The following is a 19,174-nucleotide window of genomic DNA, read 5'->3' on the forward strand; positions in this document are numbered from 1 at the left end:
ATCGCCGCCTCCGGTGACGACATTGCTCGGAGAATCGTCTTCGAAGAAGACGCCCTAAGACCGTCGAGCCTTCTCCCGCAGCGATCCGGTTTCGCCGCCGCCGTCGGAGCGATTGGGAACATCGCGAGCATCGAGGACGCAAGAATCGCGTCGTCGAAGAAGGAGATGTTTCGGTTATGCTTCAGATCCTCGATTTCCAGATTGTCATTCAATTTAATCCTGCATCGATTAATTTTAATCCAGCCGTCATAAACCTTACATTATGTCTTTATAGTTCGTTGGGATTAAATTTAATCCAACCTAAATTAATCTTACTTTGGCTAGTTTGTTTATAGTTGACAAACTATGACTATTTTGCAAAAGCTTAAGTTCTATTTGGCTATATAGCCGCTTGACCCTTTAAATTAAACTCCATCATCAACAATTTATGCCTGTTAAAATTAGAAGAAAGGTTTACGAACACGGAACACTAAAAAAAATATTATGAAAAAAAACTGTGAAGAGCTAAATTCAAACTCTATTCTTCTTACTTTGTCAAACTCGTTTTGAAGGTTATTTAGACCCACTCTACTCCATCTTTATTTTTCATCCCTAATTTACATATTTACATTAATGAATAGTATTTTTCATCTCCAATCTATTTCTATTTTACATCTTCTTCAAATAATATCTTTATCCTCTCCCACTATAATTTTTTTAACCCATTATTATTTCTATATATTATAAATTTGCCCAACAAAATTAATTTTGTTCATATTAATCCAAATACATGTACATTATTAATAATATGTCCAAAAATGTAAAAAAAATTATAATTCATTCCAATATGAAAAAAAATGTGATAATTTATTGATTTTAAATAAAGTACTAAATTAAAGCATTACCGTTTATAATACAAATAAATAAAAACACACCACAACATATTAACGGCTTATACAAATAAATAAATCTAGACTTGAGAATTCGAATATGTATTACCCAAATGATCTCTCAGTGCATTACGTAAGGCAAAACGTGCATTAATCGTACCTATAAGTTTTTAATTTTATGTCTTGATATATTTATTTGCGTTGTCTATGTACTATTGTGACTTAAGTTTTTTAATCATGCCATTTTTTTAAATGTCTTGATGTTTTTTTTTCTAATTGTCTATGTAAAATATTGTAATTTCTATTGTAGTAGTTTTAATTAATTTTTGTTTCAAGTATGAGTTGTACTCAAATTAATGTTTTTTAGAATGCAGTAATTTATAAATAAATACATAATATATGAAGTATCAAATTATAGTTATAAATTAAATTTTGGCTAAATTTATCATTTTTAGAAATTTTGGCTATAAAAAAAGAGTTATAGAGATTGAATATGAATCTTCAAATAGGAAGAACCACTGTTATCACAAGCTTCGTTTTTAAGAATACATCTTCATATAAAGATGAAGTGGATGAGTATCTCCATGTTTGAAGAACCTCTCACTTCTTGAGCTCTTCGTCGCGATTCGATTTGATGTGTTGGTTATAATGAATATCTAGAAAATATTGACTAACTTAGCTGTTTTTGGAAACTTTAGTGATTTTTGCCGCCATTTAATATGCAACCAACAATAAAAATTAATTGTAATTTGCAACTTTATTTTAATAAGTAGGTGCAAATAGATAGCTCATTACAACAAAGGTGTCCTACAATGTCAAATGACTTAGATGACCCCTTTTGTTTTTGATTTAGCACTCTACTATTATTCTTCTAATTTAGAAAAAAAAAAATATAATTAGTAAACGGAAAAGGAAATAGATTCTGAAAGGCCTCATGACCTACCTAATATATAAGTATCCAAATATTAAGCAAATTTGTCTTTGTATTTTATTATTTTTCAAGTGAAAAAGAGGTAAGTGCTTAAAAAAAAGACACAAGTCTAATGCCTAACTAGAATTAGAAATCGAATCGAATAATAAAACCTATTCCCTTTTTATACTTTAATATTTCAAATCCAATTAGAAATCAAGTATGCGCTTACAAATATCAAACTTCATGTAGAAAATACTCTCATTCATCATTGTAAATCATATCAACCCCTTTCAAAAAAAAAAAAATCGTAAATCATATCAACGATTCGAAGTATAAATGTTATATAGTGTTTGGTAAAATTTTGTAAAATAAAATTATATTTTGAAGTATTTTTTAAGTAATTTTCGCTTTTAATTTATATTTTTTCTCTTCTACAATATTAAATTGACAATTTTTAACAAAATCTCTCCCATGCAAGTTTCTTTAAAAGTTGTCAACCATAATTCTTTTATTTTCTACAATTTTTTTTTATAATTTAGATTCATATGATAAATTTAAAAATAAATATAATATAATTTTAAAATAGAAGGTTGTAAAGTTTGGAAGGTTGTAGAGGAAGAATTAGGAGAATTTTACGAATTGGGAGGACTATGTATTAGGTTGTATATTCATAATGATACTATGAGCGCTTTAGGGTGTCCCCAAGATATGTTTTCAGATACTGCTATACAATTACAGCCCGTCTTTGCTCAATGGATACAAAATATCCATGCTTTAGCACCAGGTGCAACGGCCCCAGGACAACTTTGATTTTGGTTTGGAGATTATGAATAGCAAGATGCTTATTTATAGGAGATTTGTAACTAATTAGGCCACTTTAAACATATGATTTTGGATCTAGCCTACGTTAGACAATTTTTAGGGATATAGTCAAATGGATTACGTGACAATAATTAAGATCTTATTTGCCCTTATTTATTAACAAATTCGTCACTTTCTCTCTCCTATTTTTTTCAAATAATTTTTTTTGCATCAAAACTTCAAAAATTCGTATATTTCTCATACGGACTCGAAATTGAGTGATTTCAGATCCTACAAATTCGTGGCGTCGAGATCTTAAAAAATAGACTCGTTGTCTTTGATGAAAAATTCAGTTTTACGTTTCCATTTATTTTTTTGATAATTTCATAAAATTCAGTTTTTTCCATATTTAAGGTAGTAACGTGATTTTTCTACATCTATGGTATTAAACATGATTTTTCATCCAACACAATGGATCTATTTTTTAAGATCCCGGCGTCACGAATCCGTAGGATTTGGAATCACTCAATTTCAAGTTCATATGAGATAAATATGGTTTTTTGAAGTTTTTATGTAAAAAAAAGTGTAGGAAAAAAGTATGAGAGAGAAAATGAAGAATTTGTTAATAAATAATGAAAAATCAGATCTTAATTATTGTCACATAAACATGTTGGCTATTTTCTTTAAAGTTGTGAAACGTAGATTAAAAACAAACTTCATAGTTTCATTTTTGCTATTTTCTACACTGCCCTATTTATAGAGGAAAAAAAATTGAATTTCTCTAAAATTGGGAATATGAAAAAAAATTGAGAATATGGTAAAATTGTTGAGAACATGGAATAAGTAAATGTAGTTGTTACATGTAAATTAATAAATAATAATTTTTCAAAATTGGGAATATGTAAAAAAAATTAAAAACATGGTAAAATTGTTGAGAATATGATAAAAATAAATGTAGTTGTTACATATAAATTATTAAATAACAATTTTCTAAAATTTGGGAATGTGTACAAAAATCGAAAATATGGTAAAATTGGTAATTGAATGGTAGATAAATTTTTTTTTACAAGTGCAAATATGTATTGATGATTTGTAAAAATACATGTATTTGATTGTGTGGTTAGAGAATTAATATTTATCATTTTTTATTCATTTATAATTTATTTTTTTTTTTAGTTTTTTTAAGAGGTGAGCCATGGTGCCACGCAAGGGTACCGATGCTCAATTTACTTTGACGCTATGGTGGCTCACAATGCTATGAGCAATCAACAATGCCCAAAAAGCACTCCGCGTCAGCAGAAGAGCTACGACGTTGGAGATGTTCCAACTCTTTTATTCTCTTATATTAACTTTTAATTTTAATTATCTTTATATATTTTTATCGAATAATTATTTTGATGTCACTCAAATTTATAATTATTTTTACAATCTATAAACATCCACTTTAATATATTTTTCATATACATAAGAACATCTTATTATTATTACTTACATTTTACACAAATAATTATTCATTATAAATATCAATAATTATATTTATAATTTGATGTCACTCAAATTTATAATTCTTTTTACGATCTATAAATACCCACTTTAATATATTTTTCATATACATAAGAACATTTTAGAATTATATATTAAATTTTACACAAATAATTATAAATTATAAATATTAATACTAATTTTATCACACTAAATCTCATATCGGCATTTTTACCTCTCAAAAGTTTTAATTATTTCCACTATTTTGTAGGTATCTCCGTTGCAATTTTTTTATATATTGCTCTTTATGCTTGATAAAAAAATAAATAAAAATCTGCTTCTACGGCTAAAGTTATTTTATCAGTTTACCAAAAGCTCTCTGCGTCTCTGTCGTCTTCCCAAAGTCGCGAAATTTCGACTTCAGAATCAACGAGGCGAATAACCCGATTCCGACACAGCACCTCGCGAGAATCAATGGCTGATCAACGAGTCAAGCATTCCGATCCATTCCTCGTAAAGTACCAGCCTTCGGAGCTCAAAATCGCATCGGAGTTTCTCTCCACGTGGCTTCCGTTCCTCTCGAGAGATCTCTGCGATAGTTGCACCGAAGTTATGTCCAATAGGATTCGATCTCTCGATTTAGGTCAGTTATTGTCTCCGATTGTCCCTGTCGATGTTGAAATCTATGATTTTTATCTTTGAAGTTTTTGCTTGCTTGGTCCGAGGTTTTAACTTTAATCTAAGCGAGTGATTTCATGATTGTTATATATTTCACCTGTGTTTGCCCTTTGTTTTAACTTTTATGCTCATAGTCGCAACGAGAACTTGAATAATTAGGAAAAAGCCAGTCTTTTTTTTAGGCGGAATTAGGGTTTTAGATGGTCGAGAATTAAATGACTACCTTATACAGGCAGAAGAAGGGAGTCTATCTTCTGTTGAAATTATTGAATTCAGTCAGCAAGATTTAATCTTTCCTTTTTCTTTTCTTTTGTTTGCCTATTTTATTTTGTAGAGCTTAAGAGTGTATCTGAAAATTCAAATCCAAATAAGGGCATGGATGCATCGACAACCGAGAATTCCATTCCGAATGGAGAGACGAATGACAATAAACATGATCTGCTTTCTATAAGGAGTGGGAACGATGACGCAGATGAATCCAATTCATTGGGTAGTTGGAAAGATGGCGAGAATGGGCTTCCTTCAATAGTCTCAGTAGCTACCACGAGCAGTTTGGCGAGTGAATCCCCTTCCATGGTGTCTGTGACCCCGCGGATGTCATGGGCTGATATGGCCCAAGAGGACGAGCTTGAGGAAGAAGAAGAAGATGGGCATGAATCAAACCGTCAGATGGTCAGTGAACACTCTTTTGTCGGAGACTCAAGTATGTCTGAGGTCCAAATAAAGCCTAAGTTGCCCAGGGAACAGAGAGAGTACATCAGGTTCATGAACGTGAGGCGGAAGAAAGATTTTATTTGTTTAGAGAGGGTCAATCAGAGATTCGTCAACATTGTCGACGGGCTTGAGCTGCACGAGAGTATCTTCAGCGCAGCAGAACAGAAGAGAATCGTAAATTACGTTTATATGCTCGAAGAGAAAGGGAGAAACAAAGAATTGAAAGGTCTGTTGCGTGATCAACGTTTTTGTTTTGTACGAGGAATAAATCGTCGTGACTTGTGATTTCTAACCCGCCTTTCTACTGTACACGTGCAGAACGGACTTTCTCAGCACCTAAAAAATGGATGAGGGGAAAGGGACGGATAACGATTCAATTCGGTTGCTGCTATAATTATGCGACGGTAATATCAGATAGTTTCTTTTTTTTTTCCTTTCTACCTGGTGATATATTCTTTGATCTGTTTGCTGTTACAACACTAGGGTATAGAGATATGCTTTTGCTGATAAAAAAGTATTGAATTTACTGGCAGGATAAAAAGGGAAACCCGCCCGGTATCCTCTACAACGAAATGGTGGATCCGATTCCTCATCTTTTCAAGGTGATAATAAGGAGGCTGGTACAGTGGCACGTTCTTCCTCCGACATGTGTACCCGATAGTTGCATTGTCAACATATACGAAGAAGGAGATTGTATACCTCCCCACATCGACAACCACGACTTTGTTCGGCCCTTTTGCACCTTGTCCTTCCTCAGCGAATGCAATATCCTCTTCGGCTCCAACTTTAAGATTGTCGGTCCGGGAGAGTTTTCTGGTGGACTTGCCATCCCTTTACCTGTGGGGTAAGTTACCGCAGCAACACTGCAAACTCGATTCACATTATCGCTGTTTACTTCCTTGCGATACAAGCTTTAACGGTCGTCTTATTGATTCCCGCAGATCTGTTCTCGTATTGCAAGGAAATGGGGCTGATGTTGCCAAACACTGCGTCCCTGCGGTGCCTTCGAAGAGGTAAAAGAGATGAAAAAAATATTCCCAGAAATTTGGTATAATCTTAGGGGCAGTAATTATGATGATTAGCTATTAGTTAAGGGATGGTTTTAGGAAAACCGATGATATCTTACTGGATTGATACATGGGAAATACAATGGAGGGAAAGGAAGAAGTTTGTTTTGGGAGGATTACGGGTTTTCTTACTTTGTATCGGTTTGATAATGAATTTCGGTGTTCTTATAAAAAAAAATTCTCTTACTTTGCTGTCAGGTTCTATTATTATTTTATATATGTGTCCTGATTCATGTCTTCGGGTCTATATTTCTCAGGATATCGATCACGTTTAGGAGAATGGACGAGAACAGAAGGCCAGCTGATTATGCTCCGGAACCTGATTTGCTGGGAATTCAACCGCTACCTTACGACTTGGATAAGACTAACAACAATTCAAACAGTCTGAAGTCTGACCAACGGCAATCGAGAAGGCGTTCGAACAGAAGAGGAAGCAGCAACATCGATGCCCGGGCTTCTGGTGGGAGAAGCGAACCCTATTCCGAGCCTAGTTACTCTAGTCAAGGTCGAGGACTTTTTAGGAGACCCGGATGAATCTAATGGGCTTTTTTTTAAAATACAAATTTAAGTCGATTGATTATGAAAAAAAGCCAGGACAACTTTGCCTATCAAGATTCTAATACATTGAGTGTTAAAAAGCAGGCCGCGTGATTTATGTTTTTTACATAATTTTATTGTACATTTCTCATTATAGGGTTTATAGTATAGAAACAAACTCAGTTGAACTTGAGATATCATTTTCTTTTTCCCTCACTTCCTTCACTTTACTGTTGTGTGGATGACTAATCTTTCTGATAGACATGATTTTTTTTTTATCATTATTATTTGTTGGTGAGTTTTTACTTCTTATCATTACCTATGACTATGAAGTCTGTCAATTATATGGAAGTTGTCACTTGTCAGCCAGTTTATGATATAATAGAATAAAAAAAAACTTGCAACGATCTCAAGAAGGAAACTGACAAGAATCTTTGAAGAATATTATGGGCCGAATTTGATTTTTTATCTCAACAAAGCTAGTCCAACTCTAGGAAAAGCTGAGTTTGTAGGCCTGAGAAAACCTTCAGTGAGTGGGGACACAGAGGCCCAGAGACAAAAAGCTATGACCCTTTTTGAGCCCTTTACAAGCCCAAAATGATTCCAATGTTATATGACATCAGTCAATGGTTTTCAAAATCAACTCGATTTTAGAGTTGGACCACTTTTGTTGAAACTCCCAAATATATATTCGGATCAATGTAGTACTTGTACTGAATACTGATTACAATTTTCAATTATGATATTATTTGCTTCCCTTGTTCTGTTCCTTATTTGACTCGCCACTAGTTGTAATTTAGTGTAGACTTCACTGTACATGTGCACATATTTGATTTCTCAATTATTCGATTTTTTAGCAATTGTTGTGTGAATGAATAGTGTGACAAAAGGGCATTTCAAATTCTTTCACATTCAGGCAGGAAATATTGAAGGGAATTATTTCCTATGGCTAATTAGGCACTCAAGTGTCTTTTTTAAAGAAAATCATGATATTTTCACTTTCACTTTGCAGTACTATTAATCAACAGCAGAACATTTTAATGTCGGAGTAATCTGCTGACTTAATACACCTGTAATTTAGCTGTCGTTTTCAGAGAAAACTTCAAATTTCAAAAAAAAAAAAAAAAAACACATTGTTGTTGTGGTGGTCCATGTCAGGGATTAATTCAGTTAATTTGAGTTATGTTGTGTTTTGTGTGCATTAAATCTCCATGAGACACACAAACACAGAGGAAAGGAAGATTTTGAGGCTTTATTATTTATTTAATTTTTTATCTTTAGAATAAAAGTTTTGTAGTTAATCATGATGATTACTAATTTTGTGGAAGTGGACAGAGACCAAATTAAGTTGCATTTATGGGATTTTGGGTCCACTCTAGAAGAGCCCTAGAACTAGAAGTACTCTGTAAGATCAAAGCATGCATGATATATTTTATTATTTATTTTTCCTATTTTCTATAAACAAAGCACGATATTAAAAACACTTCACACATGAAACTAACCAGTACTACACCTTCTGCTATCACTCTGCCACCGTCTATATGTACACCTATAATATATTATTATTACTTTTGCGTCAAATATTATATATATATACATATATATTACTATATATAATATTATTGAATATCCTTCCTCGTACGTTATTACAAGTATAACTGAGTTATATGATATAGAGTTCATACTAAAATGCATATATATTGATGAAAATACTAAAAGTAATTCATATAATAATAACAAATAAAAACATGCCTCAAAGAAGTTAACAAGACATATATGTTAAGCTGAAGTTAATTATTACCATGAGTAACTTTTTTAGAAGCATATGGTGTATAGCGAAATTCTGGCTCTTAATTATATATATATATATATATATATATATATATATAATAGTGAATTTTCGACGAATGAAGCTTAATGACGCACCATATAGCTTCAAGGTTGAGTTGTTCTAATTAGTGTTTTTTTATAATTAAGAGAGAAGCAATATATACTGTGAGCGTTATTAGAGATTGCATTCCCTTTTAGTTTATGATGCGTATCACCCATTCACCGGAGAAAATAGCCATTAAACGTAAAAATAAAATAAATAAATAAACAAATAAAGATATAAAAAGCTTTGTCTCTAGGGTTTAAGATGTAGTTGCAAGTCTCTTTCTATTATAGCTTTTCGGGAAGCCAAAAATGAGACTAGTACGTAGATATAATAATAAGTGTCTAGAGAGAGAGAGAGAGAGAGATACATGGAAATGATATTGTGATGTGTCTTGAGAGATTTGGAGGGAAGAAAATAAGAACAAAGAGGATGATTACCCGAAAGAAAAGGGACTCCATATCTACATATATTTAGAGAATTTATGTACAATTAAACACGAATAAATAATAAAATAGATGGCACTCCAACCCATATTAAGTACTGAGGTAAGCAAAAAAAAAAAAAAAAAACAACTTTATTCTCTTCTCTTTCACAAGATTTTCTTTTTCCTTCTTTCTTTCGGATAAGCAAGAAAAATAAGATACACGATTTTTTTTTTTTTTTTTTCTAAAAGACAAAATTATTTTCCACAATGACAAATCATGTAGTCTAGTCCAAAAAAAAAGTTGAGATCAGATCATCAAAGAAACAAGAAAAACTGACTAGTGCCTGACTAGTATTTTGAACGAAGAAAAGAAACCAACATCCATGTTTTATATATGTAATGTATTGCATATGTATGAACGAAAAAAATTTATTCTCGTTTATATACGTATTATAATAAGTTGGCTCAAAACCCGTGTAGATGTGTGATAAGGATAGGAAAATCTCATGATGACAGTGTCAAAATCAAACAAAATATGTACAATCTGAAAAAGTTGAGTGAGAGAGAGAAAGAAAGAAATGAAGAAAAAGAAAGAGTTTGCATCGCATGTCAGTTTTGTAGAAAAAGGGAATGAGACTGTAACTGGTTGAATACTTGAATTCAAGGAGAGAAAACCAAAAATTTCTATTGGCCCGCAAATTTATATATTTTATTTTATACAATATATTTTTCTGGGGGTATATAAAATGTAGATTATTGTAATTTGTAGTATCTTCACTGGTTGGTTCAGTGTCTGTGTGATTGTGACGGTGACACATGACTTTTTATACATGCATATTCTATTTAGCAATGAACAAAGAAAGACACTACTCTTTGAACACATAAATACTCTTTCGCTTTGCCTCTCTGATCTCCCCTCATGTGTGTATATATATATATATATATATATATATATATATATATATTCTGTGAGTCTGTGACTACTTCCATTGCTTTTTGGTAATAAAGACAAACTTATAATATTTAGCACTGTAAACCCCATAGTCAGACCAAAAAAAAGCAATTTCATTTTACACAAAAATCTCTATTATATAAATCTTAAATAACTAGTATAGTTACGTACAGCACAAAATATATATCATTAATTAATTTTGTTACTATGAAAATTGAAAGTAGCATGCGATGAATAATAGCATGACTAATTGGCTAGTTGCTACATGATTTTGCAAAAGTACGACAAATTTATTTATTGGCGTGTGGGTGAGAGAAGGCACAAAAGTCCCCCTCAATTTTTTTTTTTTTTTTATTTTTTGCAATTTTTGCCTATTTTTTTATTTTATTTTTATATTTTTTTACCTTCAAAATTTACAAACTAACCTCCCTGAATTTTTTGTTACAAATTAACCCCACTGATCTAGATCCCGGCTTCGAGAGTGATTCACAACTGCACCATTTTATTAATATATATATATATATATATGTGTGTGTGTGTGTGTGTGTGTGTGTGTTGTGTATATATATTATAGTTTCTAGGTTTCGATGAAATTGGGAAGAGTTATGAATGCATGAAGCTGTACGTGGACTAAAATGTAGTACATTTCATGTAAAGCTAGTGAGTTTGTGATAAACTAATGCACGTCACATATAATTTGGAAGCAGAGTTTCATTTATTTTTTTTGGTAAATCACAAACCAATTGGCAAAAGCATGATGAAACTTTCCAAATTCCATGATGATGTTGATAAGGTATTATATATCATTTGGAGACGAAACACAAAAAAGTCCCCAAAGTATTAATGCAATATGGACAGTAATAAATATTAGTGTTCGCGTGCGATCATGATCCGTATGCATATATAGCAACGAAGGCTTTCAAACATCATCTTTTATCGTTTTTGGTCATGTGTACCTTCTTTTCTTTAACCCAGTAGATACTTGTAGTCTTACTTGTCACTTTTTCCATTTTTTTTAATATTAGAGAGAGAGAGAGAGAGAGAGAGAGAGAGAGAGAGAGAGAGAGAGAGAGAGAGAGAGAGAGAGAGAGAGAGAGAGAGAGAGAGAGAGAGAGTGAGAGAGATAGAGAGAGAGAGAGAGAGAGAGAGAGAGAGAGAGTTTAGTGATGACAAAATATTGTGAAGCCATTAATTGCTTGTCTAGACACGGTTAATAATCTTTAACGTTAATATAGAATTGAAAATTTATGGTTGAGTGTTTACCTGAATTTTTTTCAATAAAGGTTAACCAATTATTTTTTCATAATTATTATTGTTATATATATATATATATATATATATATATATATATATATATATTCATTATTAAGTTTGAAAGTATTTATGCTTGTCATTGTTAATACGATGTCAAGATTAAGTCTCTAGTCCGCGTAATTTTTACCTCTTAATTTGTTCTATCTAAATATTGGCACGAATCAATGACTCAAAGTGGCACTTGTAATCAAAACACGAACGTGAATGTGAACTCGAAGATCAATCCCTCTCTTATGAGTTACGACTTGTACGTTCCTAATTGTAGTGCTTGATTGCTCAAAAATTTGATTTGAAGTCACTATTCCTAAATATTTTTGTGGTTGTCTTGGTGTTCCTTGCTATTCAAGGTAATTAAGTACAACTTCTAAGATGAAATTATCAATAAACTTCCCGACCTTTCAGTCTCGGTATTAGGCACCAAAAGAATCTATTATTTCACATGTGTTATTTCTATCAAGTGCATGGTCCACAAAGTATAGTTATACCCTGAATGAGTATTGAAACGTACTTGTGATTTTACGATTCTATTTAATTTTGGGCCACCAATTTTCTAAACATTGTTTTTCCTTAATCTGTCTATTCCATTTAAAAAAAAAACAATATAAAATGGTTCGTATGATTTTAGCTGTTTTATATATATAAGATATTTCTACTTCAGCCGAACGTTTTTTAAAAAAGTTGAAAATAATCAATTTAAATGTTTGATTTAATCAAATAATCAACGTTTGTTAAATCTTAAACCATTTAGTTTGTTATTATAATCTAGCTTAAACCCACTCTTTAATCTCGAGTGAATCACAAGGTATGGAAAAAAAAGCAAAAAATCTACAAAATCAAGAATAAATACTGGACACATGCAATCAATATGCTAAGAGTTTGATTTATTCGCTAGAAATTCAATAGTATATTGCTTTCAGTAATTAAAGGTTTCCCCTAAAAGGAGTTATAGTCAGTCAGACAATTCTTGGTTTGTGCTTTTTTCAGCCAATGGCCCCGGCCGGGCATATATGGCATTCTGATGAACAGTAAAAAAAATCTTCTTAATAAATGTAAATAATTTTTTTGCTGATATTAGGCATAAATCCTTTTCAATTCATAAATGGACAACCCTAAGGTTGGTTGGTCAAGGGAAATTGTCTCCCATTTATACATATATATATATATATATATATATATATATATATATGTTTAGCCGTATGTAATATGTAAACTGAAATGAACAATTTCCAACAGGGGATAGGAGTTGAATTGTGTAAGTTGTATAACAGAACCAAAAAATAGAAACCCTAACGGAGAAATAAAAGCCCATATTGCATGTACTTAAAAATGCATATATGTAATGTGATAGGGTACTCGTTCACGAGAGAAGAGGACTACACATTGACATTTTTGCCCTCAAGAGCACTACATAATTACACTAATTATATGCTGTGTATCCAAATTTGGGCGAGGTAATAAACAAAAACAATGTGGGTCTTAATAAAAGAATCACGAATATTGACGTTCCCCTCAGTCAGTAAGTAGGTCTTAAATTACTTCTTCATGTTCTCTTCTTTTTCTATTTTTTTTCCTTTCACAATTTTTATTCCCATTCATTCATTCATTCAGAAGCTTTTCTTTCAGTTACTTACATGGAAGATGCAACACAATTCATTTCAGTATAATACATACATGGCTCATAACACTCTCTCTCTCTCTCTCTCTCTCTCTCTCTCTCTCTCTCTCTCTCTCTCACAGTGCAATTAAATAGTTATTACTATAACTTGCAGACATATAAATATAAAATAGATGTGGTCATGACTCATGACTCATAATATACTTTCCTTCTCATCCGAGTTAATCAAGTCCTCCAATACCCTACCTTTCTATTACCCCTCTATTGTCCCTTCCCTTTTCTATGAACTCTCTCTCTCTCTCTCTCTCTCTCTCTCTCTCAAATATTTATTTGATATTTTCCTTTTTCTAAGAAAAAAACAGAATATCTCTCTCTCTCACGTGCCATTTTCTCACACCCAAAATGCTATAAAACCCCCCACTCCCCGTTCAACATATGTCGAAACACAAAGCAATCATCTTTCAAAGACTCTCTCTCTCTCTCTCTCTCGCAATTCTCAACTCAATAAATGAAAATAAGTCGGTCACCGTGAGCTATATATCCAACTAATACGTACATCACATAAACGTACATTCCCATCATTCTCCTTGTCTTGTTTCTCAAAGATAATCAAAGATGGAACAACAACAAAACCAAGCAGCAAATGACAGTAATACCCCTCAAGACCACCCAATCAACAGCAACGGAAACAAGTTCATGTGCCGGCAAAGCAGCAGCCGGTGGACTCCGACGACGGACCAGATCAGGATCCTGAAGGAGCTCTACTACACAAACGGCATGAGATCCCCCACCGCCGAGCAAATCCAGCGAATCTCCGCTCGGCTCCGGCAGTACGGAAAGATCGAGGGCAAGAACGTCTTTTACTGGTTCCAGAACCACAAGGCCCGCGAGAGGCAGAAGAAGCGCTTCACCTCCGACCACCACCAGCTTCACTACAATGTCGTCATGCAGAGATCGTCAACAACCGCCCCTACTAACACCGTTAATAACAATACTGCCACTCTCAACACCAACGCTTCTAACTCCGCCGCCACTTACCACCAGCAACAAGAGTATCATCATCATCATCATCCTTTTCATCATCATCACGTCAAGTACTCCAACTTATCTCCCGGTAAATATTTTTTTACTATTATTAAAGAGGAGTGAAAATAAAGGGGATTATGTTTATAATTATTTGTATTTGTTTTGTAGTAATTCCTGGTGGGTCTACTTCTTCGGCCAGCGTGGTTGGAGTGAATGGGCAGATGGGGAATTATTCGTATGGATATGCAGGCGTAGCCAATCTTGAGAAGGCTTTCAGGGTAAGTTCATAAATTATATACCTATTTAAGGTATTATCAGTAATTAGCAGTTCTTATGCTCATGTAGTTTTGTCTTCTTGTGGGTAATCTTGAAAAACAATAAGAATGATACATTTTTTTTTACGTAAAAATTTTGTACGTAAGCTAGATTGATTTGATTGAATTTATTTTACTCAGGAGCAGTGTGGAAGCGGAGGATCCATAGCCCAGAACTTCGGATGGGTCGGATCAGTTGACCCGTATTCTTCTCCGTACACTCTCGTCGACAAGAGATCAATGATTGACGATCACGATCACGACGAAGAGGATGACCATGATCAAGGCGTTCATTCCCCGGAGATCGAAACCCTGCCTCTGTTTCCCATGCACGGCGAGGATATCATCTCCGGCGGAGGCTACTGGTACGCCTCCGATGAAGCCCGCTCTTGCCACGTCGTCGGATCTCGAGCTTCGCTTGAACTCACGCTCAATTCCTACGGGGACTCTCTTTGATGTATACCTATTAATTGACGTATACTAATCATGCCGGAATCAAGAACCCTAAATTGTATCATCACCCTCATCATCATCATCTCTGTTTTAGTTTAATTAGTGCTTTTGTTTGGAGCTCACTTTTTGTTGCCTAGTGGCCAAGCTAGCTAATTTTAGTCTGTTAATTTATCAACGTGTGTATTGTAAATTTAGCTATGTTTGGTATTATTATGCTGATTAATATGCTAATAGTATCATTAATGATATAAATAATATTGTAGCTTTGTCGTGTACTTGGTTTGACGAGTCTCCGCAGATATCACTCTCAATACTTAACGGGCATTTGACACGTGTCACTCTAGCAATCTGAGCACTTTATTTATATATTTAATGTTTTGTTTTTTTGTATTATTAGTAATTTAGTATTACACTCACTCTCGGCTCGGGGGTTCTCTTTTCCCGAGAATATTCCATGATTATTATCCTGAAACGCAGAAAACGCAGTGGGATTAATTAAGATTTAAGAGACAAGACGGGTTATTTGCGGGTGGGGTCCACTTTGGGTTTTTTTAATAATGGGACTATGAAAGAGATGAGGAGATCGAGCTTTGTCACGTGGGTTTCTTGTGTTTGATTGATGGTCGAAAAAATAAGATTTGCCAATGATACTCGAAGGAAATAAAAATGAAAATACACAGATAAGAGACACTGTTTGGAAAAAAATGATGAAAGTGAGAGACTAATAATATGCAGCCGTTTTTGTAAAGTAGCTAGAGAGAGAGAGAGAGAGGTATAAATCTTGAAGTTTGAACCCGCTTCGTAAATACCGCAACATTTTTTATTTCGATTTTCTTTATCGGAGAGTAGAATAGTGACTGTATTGTGTACGATACGAAGGAAAGGAAAGAAATATATCATCAAGCTTCTTTTTTTTTTCTCATGATGAATTGTTTTCGATTATTATCTTTTTTCTATACCCAATTACAAAGCACGATGTACATTTTCAAACTGTTGAACAATGTAATCTTCCACTAGTTTAAGAAAAAAAAAAAAATTATAGTTATTCTAGCTTCTAAGCATGATTATGTAACAAAAATATAATAAGGTCGGTGAAAAAAAAAATTGAAAACAAATTTTTTTTTTACTAATACGGAAATTTCTCAAAGACTTTTAAATAAGAATACAAAAATGCGAACTCTGGAATAATAATAATAAAATAATAGACTATTGGGCAATTCAAGCCTCCAAGAAATAAAAGTATAACCTCCACGTACTAATGCCTAATGCAACAATTCACTAGGCAAAAGAGAAAAAGAATGAAAGATCCAAAAGCAGAATCTAGCTTGTCGAGTCTTTCATATCTCATCAACGTAAAAGTGTCAAAAGGTCGGCCGGGAAGACCTTTATTGGTCTGATCCAAACTCTTTTATTATTGGAGCTCAGATCTTGATGGACCTAAAGAATAAGATATTAAGCTCAATCCAAGATTAAGCCACCGATCCTCAAGATCGAGTATCGGTGTCCGGTACAATCTTGAAAATGGTCTAAAGTGTACCTTAAAAATTCAAACTATAGTCATAAAAAATGTATATATAAATATTTTTAGAAATTCAAAATATAAACTTTTAATCAAAATAAAAAATTTAGTCAAAAACATTTACATCATTAATAATAAAATTGAGTTTATGTGTCGAAATACTTTTTAAACAATTTATTTTATGAAAAATTATACCAAATAGCCATTTGAAGCTAATTGGTTAGTAAAATAACCAAATTTTCAAATTTTTAAGAAAGTAGTGTTGTCAATTTTTTTTTACATCAAGATTAATTTTTTTTTTTTATAATTATTTTAAGCAATTTATAACTTTCAAAAAAATTTATCCGATGATCAAAAAAGTTTTTGAAACTTGATTATTGTACATTTTGACTATTTCATGAACTTTAGACAAACCTTAACTATTTTATAAATCCAATATTTTAAATTAGTTATTTGACTGAATCACCCTTTATTTTATTTAAAAAGGGTTGGATTGCAACCGGCCTTTGTAGGGCTCAGGATGGACCCGGGTATATTTTTTTCGAGGGCCCGGGTCGGACCGGGATTGAAGGCCTATACCCTAACGCTTTGTTTGGTAGAGAGGAGGGAAACATGGAAGAAGGAATTGAAGAGGAAGGAAATGGAAGGAAAAGAAATGGATGGTTGTATCTTTCCCAAAACTTGATTGGTAGGTTAAGAGAAAAGATTAAAATTCATCCACTTGTTTTTTGGTATAAATAATAAAGAAAAACATGACTATTTTTTTTTTATTATACTAATGATATTGATAACTCTTTTATTATATGAGACCAAATTGTGTAATTTATCGAAAAATAATTTGAACAATTTAATATATATTTATATATATATATTAATATTTATATATTATAAAATATGTGATATCTATATTGTCTACATATCAAATATATAATCAAGGTACATAAATAAAAGTATGTAACATTAATTTTAAAATTATGTTTAATTTTTACTCATTTTTGTTTCACATCCAAAATAATTTAGAGAAAATAAATTGTGTATAAAATAATTAGATACTATGAAATTGCATCAATAAATATTATAAATGTAATTTTCATAAATAAAATGCTATGGATTTCTACAATCCTTCCAAAATTGAGGGGAAAGTTTTTTTATGGGTCCCACGGATACAAATTCATCCCTTCATCTTTTTTTTTTCTCTTCCTACCAAACAAAGTAAATGCGTAATCCATCACTCCAAATCCCTCCATCTTAATCCATCCCCCCAATAGTCCCTCCTAACAAACAAACCCTATGTCCAGTCCAGGAATTTCAACAAGCAAGGTTCACTCGACCCTTAAAAAAAAAGTCAAATTATTTCAAAACCTCTAAAAAAGAAAGTAGGGTCGATTAACCCACAGACCGGCCTTATTAAGAGCACCCGTAATATATATAAATACCCTGTTTCAATGTAATAAAATCACTATAAGAACACACACATATATATACATATATATATAAGCAACTATTAGCTCTATCAAACAATCCTCTCTTGCTCTGCACATGGAAGTTATTTCTCTCACTCCAGACAGAATCGCATAATTGGTTTAGTATGTTTTGCAAGTACATTTGGCTGTATATATAAAAATGAGGGTACAGATCAATGTGATGACAAGCACACAGACAAATCCATTTACTCTTATTAGCTTCCTTGTGTCCACTAGCACCTCCTTTATTTTTATTTATTTTTTCGTTTTCATTATTATTTTTATTCTCAAAGTATGTAATCTAACAAGGTCTTTATCACCAGGATTTTGTGATGATGCTTTTCTTAGTTTAGTTTGACAAATTTTCATACTTTTTGGATGTGGAATGACCCTAATATCTTTTAGGTCACTATTCCCTAAAAGTTATATGAAAAGAAAATATTAAAAAAAAAAAAAGAGTAAGTAAGCTAGAGGCTTTAAATGCTTGAGTTTGAAATCCAAGAAGATCTCCAAAAGCTTTCCAAGGCTTCAAGTACGCAATGTCCCTTGCCAGAAACAAGAGGCCTTTCGAGACCATCTCAGTGAAAAAGTTATTCAAAAGCCTTGCCACAAGTTGGCTTGCTTGCAAATTTCAGAGTTTGTCACGGAAGTACAATATCATTGCCACAAGTGTAAAGGCATATTTAACAAGCATGCAGTTTCAAAATTTTCCTTTTCTTCTAAATGTACCACAATCGCCAAGGCCACATTCCATATTGTCTTTTGGTTAAAGAAGCAGGGCTTGTTCTTCATGAACGAATTAGACAGCAATAGTACAAAAAAAAAATTACCTCATTGTATCCTTATATTTATTATTCCCTTTTCTAAAGAGAATTATACATACATGATACCATACAACCATAATAAACTATAAAAAAAAAAAATTTAAAAAAAGCAACCGTATAAGAGGTTACTGATCAAATACAGTTGAAATCAACAACATATCATTTCATGAGCATTTACAAAATCTACATTCAAAAGTAACAAGTCAGTGAGGAAAAGAGAACAAACAAGAGACCAAATCTGCAGATAGGATAATATTCAAATCACCCATAAATATTTAGGTTTCTTTACAACAAAGTACGCAATCACCACCAAGAGAGATGATGAACATGATA

At 32.5% G+C, this 19,174-nt stretch overlaps 2 protein-coding genes across 3 annotated transcripts; both read left to right on the plus strand.

Annotated features, from left to right (window-relative positions):
• The first annotated feature begins 4,412 nt into the window (after positions 1 to 4,412).
• On the plus strand, positions 4,413 to 7,376 carry LOC149399690 (2-oxoglutarate (2OG) and Fe(II)-dependent oxygenase superfamily protein). 2 transcript variants are annotated; one of them, XM_089613030.1, is made up of 6 exons: positions 4,418 to 4,708; positions 5,078 to 5,683; positions 5,776 to 5,861; positions 5,991 to 6,301; positions 6,399 to 6,470; positions 6,782 to 7,376. In XM_089613030.1, the coding sequence occupies exons 1-6, from the start codon at positions 4,540 to 4,542 to the stop codon at positions 7,056 to 7,058; spliced, it is 1,521 nt and encodes a 506-aa protein (XP_089469156.1). In that variant the 5' UTR covers positions 4,418 to 4,539; the 3' UTR covers positions 7,059 to 7,376. The 2 variants fall into 2 exon arrangements, with proteins under 2 accessions (XP_089469157.1, XP_089469156.1); XM_089613031.1 differs by lacking the exon at positions 6,782 to 7,376 and having other exon boundaries at positions 4,413 to 4,708; positions 6,399 to 6,474.
• A 6,481-nt stretch (positions 7,377 to 13,857) lies between these two features.
• On the plus strand, positions 13,858 to 15,038 carry WUS (Homeodomain-like superfamily protein). Its single transcript, XM_089610338.1, has 3 exons — positions 13,858 to 14,360; positions 14,429 to 14,546; positions 14,727 to 15,038. Exons 1-3 carry the CDS (start codon positions 13,858 to 13,860, stop codon positions 15,036 to 15,038), a joined length of 933 nt encoding a protein of 310 aa, XP_089466464.1.
• Positions 15,039 to 19,174: the final 4,136 nt, after the last annotated feature.

The sequence above is a fragment of the Urtica dioica genome, chromosome 4 (assembly GCF_054948205.1).
Source record: "Urtica dioica subsp. dioica isolate 48M chromosome 4, U.dioica_male_clone48M_v1_H2, whole genome shotgun sequence".
In the NCBI taxonomy this organism is placed as follows: domain Eukaryota; kingdom Viridiplantae; phylum Streptophyta; class Magnoliopsida; order Rosales; family Urticaceae; genus Urtica; species Urtica dioica.